Below are 6,309 nucleotides of genomic sequence, written 5' to 3'. Positions count from 1 at the left end.
CAATGTCATGATGGGCCAAGAACACTGCGGCTTCCTAAGTAAGAAAATGCCATATACCAAAATTTTAAATGGAACACATTACTTTTTTTTTCATTCAACCCCCCGTCTCTGAAAAAAAAAAAAAAAAAAAATTTTTTCAGGGGGACGGGGGAGTATGGGACATGGTTGGGAACAGTAGTAGTAATCTTAGTAGTATTTTGTTGTTATGATAAACTTTGTATTCAAACTTAGTAAAAGCCCATTAGCTGCCAAGAGGGAATAAGGAATAAATTTCCAAAAATGTACAATTTTCTTTAGAGAAGTTTCAGAACCAAAAGACTAATTTACATGAAAAGCTGTAGAGAAAGTAGTTGAAAAGTCCATTCATAAAACTTTTATTCCACTTACATGAACTTAATACACGTGTTCTTAACAATTATGCTTGGATTGTTCATGAAAATCTCATAAGACATTAAACAAAGCTAGCCATCATCTCAAGTTATTTCCCTGTTAACTATTTTTACAGCACATGCATGTTAGGCAAGTATCAAAAAAAAAAAAAAAACCCCAAAAACAAAACAAAAACAAAACAAACCCACAAAAGCAAAAAAAAAAACCTAAAAAATGTTAAATACATGGGTTTTTTGTTTTACTGCTGCGCTTGATATACATGAAGTAATGAATATCAAGCAATTCATTTTTACTGCATCTTTACTTGTACATTTGTTCTTAGGTTGCCTAAAACATTTAAATACAAATAAAATGAGTGTAGCAAAAATAATGAAAGCAAACAGCAGGTAACTTTACAAATAATGGAATGTGAACCGTTTCTGCCCTTATCCAGAGTAAATTGGGTCACAACTAAAGGAACACTTCTGTAGCTGTAGTCAATGGCGTGCACATCGAGACTTGAGTATTCCACAGATAACACATGGTTTAACATGTAATATCCATGGGATACCTATTTCTACTATAGCCTCATAAGTGCTCCAAACCTTAAAGTACCCACAGCTACACCTGTGACTGGAACCAATTATCCCTTTTATTCCCCACCAGGACAAACCAATACGAGGCAGTTTTCTTTGCTTAGACATGGAAGCAGTTTTAACACTGGCCCTTGTGAAGCCACAATGTACCAAAAGTACTATGCCAAACATTTATAACTTGTATAAAAATTCCACATCCCCATATTGGCCACCTCAAGATGAAAACAGATAACTCCCTAAATGTTAACTGGCTCTACTCCCCTAAATATTAAACATAAAAACCACATGGGAAATATAGAAATTCAAATAGAAGTAACATAAACCTGTCATAAATCGTAAACAAAAACTATTTGTGGGACAGCATGGATGACAAATGGTCTACTGTGTAAATTTTAGAATGAGGCAGACAAAAGTTGGAAGGCCTTTTAATTTTCCCCTCCTTCTCCTGCTTCAGCTTCGTCTCCTTGGGTATCCGATGTCCACAACTAGTTAAAAGAGGAGGGGGGGGAAGGAGGGAGAGAGAAATTTTAGTATATTTCAGTTTAAAAAAAACCTTAATATATATGCCAAAGTACCAGAATCTAAGCAGTTTTTGTTGGAAGGCTTTCTTTAAAAAATTGCAGCATTTAAGATAGCTTCAAGATGTAAAACGCCTCCAGGGAATTATATTCAATATCCTGTGATAAACCGCAATGGAAAATAATATGAAAAAGAATGTATATGTGTATAACTGAATCTCTTTGCTCTACAGCAGAAATTAACACAACATTGTAAATCAACTATACTTCAATACAATAAATTTTAAAAAAAGATATAAAAGACCTCAATATAATACATTTATTTCCTCCCTAATCATTCTGTAAGCATAGTAAGTACACAGCAGAGTTGTCTTCAAATAACAAAGTCAGACACAGGAAATTCTTGGTTATTCATAGAAGGTAAAGAAAAAGTAGAAGAAATCATAGAAATGCTACAGTCCTAAATATCAATAGCTATCAGAATAGTAGATTGTCCCAAACAGCCCCAGTGAGAGACGGATGTACAAGTTTAGCGCAACTAAACCAGAATCATCAAATTCAGCCCATGCTCAAGGAGCTCAGGTTGACTACTTTCCCCTGGTAGACTTTAGACTGCCACTCTAAAGAGAATACCACACTCTATGAAATTCAAGAGTCAGGATCAAGTCAGAACTAAAATACAAATTTAACTAATATTTTTAGTTTACAAAAAAAAAAAAAATTCCTTCGTGAATTTGTCTCATTCAAAATAAATAGATGAACACAAAACAGTATGGTCAGAACCAAATCTTCAAAGAGGTAAAAACTGAATCGTCCCATAGTAGTAGGTCTATGGTGTCTATTAATTTTTAGAATGTTACAGTTTTTCAGCAGTTTAAAAAGATGATTTCAAAATTATCTCAGCTATTTCAAATATTAATTTTTTTTACAAGTCTTAGCACTCTATAAATGATTTTTAGAGGCAATTATAAAAGGATTGTTTCAAGATACCTTAAATTTTATATTGCTTATACACTGCAGAATGAAGGGGGGAAAAGCTCAATATTTTTCTATCCCCCAAATCACCCATTAGTTTTATTTATTTATTAACTAAATATGTTACTGGCCTGGAAAGGAGACTTCTTTGAACATCATACAGTTAGCTGAATGACCTGTAGAAGTCTGTAAGCTTCTATTAAACTGGTGGTCTTGTAAGACAAGATGAAATTATTTTTTTATCGTCTCTTTCCAGTTCTTTCATGGATCCTTGTTTTTTCCATATAAACATTAAAAATTTGATGAAGGATATTTATATTTCTCTTCCTAGGGTTATGTGTTGACAATACTGGTCAACCAGATCCAGACTCAGATACTAGATAGTTTTGACAAAATTTCTTTATTTGACAGATAAGTGATCCAATCAACCTACAATGATAACACGCAATATGACAAGAGCTCAGAGAAGGCACATAGTAAATAGTGACGGAATCAGAATCAGAACCTTGGTTTTCTTCTTACTCAGCTGTTGTAATACGCTCTTCATGCTATACTGATACCAAGATTCAGCTGGAAGTATATATTTCAGATCAGGCCTTCTCAAAAAGTGATGACAACACAACTCAGTAGTGACTAGGTCTCAAGTTCTACATTTTAGAACTATCTCATCATTTCAAACCAGAAAAATTTGAAAAATTCTTAATATTAAAATAAGCTAACAAACTGAAGTGCTTCTTTCATTTGATATACATAAAAAGATTCACTCTTTAAGGAACTACACCTTATCCTCTTGACTAAAATAATCTCCAGAGTGTGTAGGTAGCCTCCAATTATACTTTCTGTAATAATTTTCAGTGCTTAATAATAAACAAGTACATAATGACATTCAAAATAACTGCTGAGAATATAACTGGTTCAGAAAATTGGCAATGGACTAGATAAAATAAAGCTGAGAAAAGTTAAATGTATACAATGATGATGTACAGTTCCCAAAACAAATGTCCCAAAGCTAATAAAAAGCAGTAGCACTAAACTATAATCTTCATTCCTAGCTCTTTATCTGGCACACAGCAGATACTTGATACTTTTTTCACCCAAGCCTCAAAACTTCAAATTTAATATTTATGTGAAGGAGAAGAATGTGAAAACCTATGGGACCAAAGAGACATATCAACCAACTGCAATATGTAGACTATTTGGATCCCAATGCAAATAAAAAACTGTTGGAAGAAAAAAAAAAAGACAATACAAAGAAACACAAAAAGACAACTGGAAACTGAATGCTAGAAATTTAATATTATTAAGGAATTTACTATATTTTTTCAGTGTGACACTGGCATTGTGGTTTTTTTTTTTTTTTAGTCTGCAGTATACCAAGGACAATCATGACCTGCCACAGTAAGTCTTTTTTTTTTTTTTTTTTTTTTTACTAAGAGACTAGGCAAAATAGATGTCCACCTGGACTCCGTAGAGTATCTGAAAATTTGTAACTAAAGTTATTAATGCCCTACCATAGCTACATAAATATAGAATCAACTTTATGGTCACCGTTATTAAAGGAATTTAAATATGAAGAGAGGGCTTCCCTGGTGGCGCAGTGGTTAAGAATCCTCCTGCCAATCGAGGGGACACAGGTTCAATCCCTGGTCTGGGAACATCCCATATGCCTCGGAGCAACTAAGCCCGTGCACCACAACTACTGAGCCTGCACTCTAGAGCCCGCGAGCCACAACTACTGAGCCCGCGTGCTGCAACTACTGAAGCCCAAGTGCCTAGAGCCCGTGCTCCGCAATAAGAGAAGCCACTGCAATGAGAAGCCCGCGCACCGCAACAAAGAGTAGCCCCACTTGCTGCAACTAGAGAAAGCTCGCGCGCAGCAACGAAGACCCAACGCAGCCAAAAATAAATAAATAAATAAGAGAACTTAAGGGACTTCCCTGGCGGCGCAGTGGTTAAGACTCCGTGCTCCCAATGGAGGGCACCCAGGTTCGATCCCTAGTCAAGGAACTAGATCCCACACGCATGCCACAACTAAGAGTTTGAGAGCCACAACTAAGGAGCCCGCCTGCTGCAACTAAGACCCAGCACAACCAAATAAGTAAATACAAATTATTAAAAAAAAAAAAAAAGAGAACGTAAGTATGCTTTTGATACTAAAAGCAAAACTCTTCTGTGACTAAAATGGAAAGAACAGAATCAACTATATTGAAATGAAAAATAAAACGGCTTATGTAATTGAAAGTTCAAAACCATGAATTACAAAGTCATTTTAAAAACCAGAGTTTTAACAATGGGTATATGTAACTAATGAAAGGACACATTTTTAGTCCTTAGTCTAATATTTCAGTTTCTGTAAGATGGTTTTCTTCAGAGTTTTAAAAGCAGATAGGATCTTACATTAAAAAAGAAAAAAAAGACAAAAAAAAAGCAAATATAAAAATAAATTGAGTCACCCGAATTTACTGTTTCCAGTGCATATGTTATGTTTACACCATACTGTAGTCTATTAAGTATGCAACAGCATTATGTCTTTAAAAAAACCAATGTACATACCTTGTTAAAAAATACTTTATTGCTAAAGAATGCTAATCATCAACTGAGCCTTCAGCAGTTGATATTTTTGCTAGTGTAGGGTTCGAAACACTGAAAATTACCAAAATGTGAACTCAAGAGACATGAAATGAGCAAATGCTTTTAAGAAAAACAGCACCCATAGACTAGCTCAATACAGGGTTGTAACAAACCTTCAATGTGTAAAACTCGTAGTATCTGCAAAGCACAATAAAACAGAGGTATGCCTATAATCTCTTCGCCATGTTAACCGCTCATGATGCTGGTATGTACTTACTGTCAAGTTGTCTCTCAGTAACTGCATTATTAGTGTGCTGTCTTTGTATGACTCTTCACTTAATGTATCAAGTTCAGCAATGGCTTCATCAAATGCCTGTGATTAAAAAAAATACATTTCAATGCTCAAATAATAATGATTACTAAATTTCCACATAACAGGTAAAAAATACATACTGTTTTTGCAAGAGAGCAGGCTTTCTCAGGGGAGTTCAGAATCTCATAATAGAACACAGAGAAGTTAAGGGCCAGACCCAATCTGATAGGATGTGTTGGCTGCATTTCCTTTTTGCTGATTTCAAAAGCTTCTTGGTATGCTTGCTGTGATTGATCCACAATCCCTGGATAATAAGATGCACCAAAAGGTATCGATCAAAGTTTGCACTTCACCTTCACCCCTCAAACCAAACCTTTACTATCCAATTATAAACTCTGAAATATTAAGCTGTTGCAACCTTAACTGATTAAGGCTCCTAAATTTAAAAGAAAAAAAAAAAAAGAAAAGTTTCTCCTGGGAAACTTCACTAGCCATTGATCAATGTCAAGACAAAATAACTCGAACCATCTCAGTATTATTTTTAATAATTAGTTTGTACTGCTCTACAGTTATACTATAACCACTATTAAAATTGTGAGGAAACATTCCTATACCTAAACTGGCTTGTTAGCAAGCATACATTTCAGAATACCGATTATTCAGCAGTAGATATATAGTTGACCCTTGAACAACAAGGGGTTTAGGGATGCCAACTCTTCATGCAGTAGAAAATCTGAGTATAATTTTGTAGGCAGCCCTTCATGTCCAACCTTGGATCATGTAGTACTGTAGTATTTACAGAAAAAATCTGTGTAAATGGACCTGTGCAGCTTAAATCTGTGTTCCTCAAGGGTCAACTGTTTAGTTGAAGGAAGGACGGGGGGAGGGAAGAAGGGAGGGGAGGGAGGGAAGGAAGAAAGAGAGGGAGAGAGGGAGGGAGGGAGGGAGGGAGGGAGGGAGGGAGGGA

General features: G+C 35.3%; 1 protein-coding gene across 1 annotated transcript; it reads right to left on the bottom strand.

The window, feature by feature from the left end:
• Nucleotides 1-360: 360 nt before the first annotated feature.
• On the bottom strand, nucleotides 361-5,672 carry YWHAZ (tyrosine 3-monooxygenase/tryptophan 5-monooxygenase activation protein zeta). The gene is made up of 3 exons (XM_028500466.2): nucleotides 5,483-5,672; nucleotides 5,307-5,402; nucleotides 361-1,450 (listed from the first exon to the last, which is right to left on the bottom strand). The coding sequence occupies exons 1-3, from the start codon at nucleotides 5,585-5,587 to the stop codon at nucleotides 1,391-1,393; spliced, it is 261 nt and encodes an 86-aa protein (XP_028356267.1). The 5' UTR covers nucleotides 5,588-5,672; the 3' UTR covers nucleotides 361-1,390.
• Nucleotides 5,673-6,309: the final 637 nt, after the last annotated feature.

This window comes from Physeter macrocephalus, chromosome 15, assembly GCF_002837175.3.
Source record: "Physeter macrocephalus isolate SW-GA chromosome 15, ASM283717v5, whole genome shotgun sequence".
In the NCBI taxonomy this organism is placed as follows: Eukaryota; Metazoa; Chordata; class Mammalia; order Artiodactyla; family Physeteridae; genus Physeter; species Physeter macrocephalus.
Note: the sequence above shows the minus strand (reverse complement) of the source record. Positions and strands in the feature narration are given on the sequence as shown.

Excerpts from the sequence above, each read along its gene's own strand:
- YWHAZ (XM_028500466.2), bottom strand. The coding sequence starts at position 5,587 with ATGCAGCCAACACATCCTATCAGATTGGGTCTGGCCCTTAACTTCTCT. Across the intron at positions 5,403-5,482 it reads CCTGCTCTCTTGCAAAAACA|GCATTTGATGAAGCCATTGC; the intron begins GTATGTATTTTT and ends TTTTAATCACAG. Across the intron at positions 1,451-5,306 it reads TACTGAGAGACAACTTGACA|TTGTGGACATCGGATACCCA; the intron begins GTAAGTACATAC and ends TCTTTTAACTAG.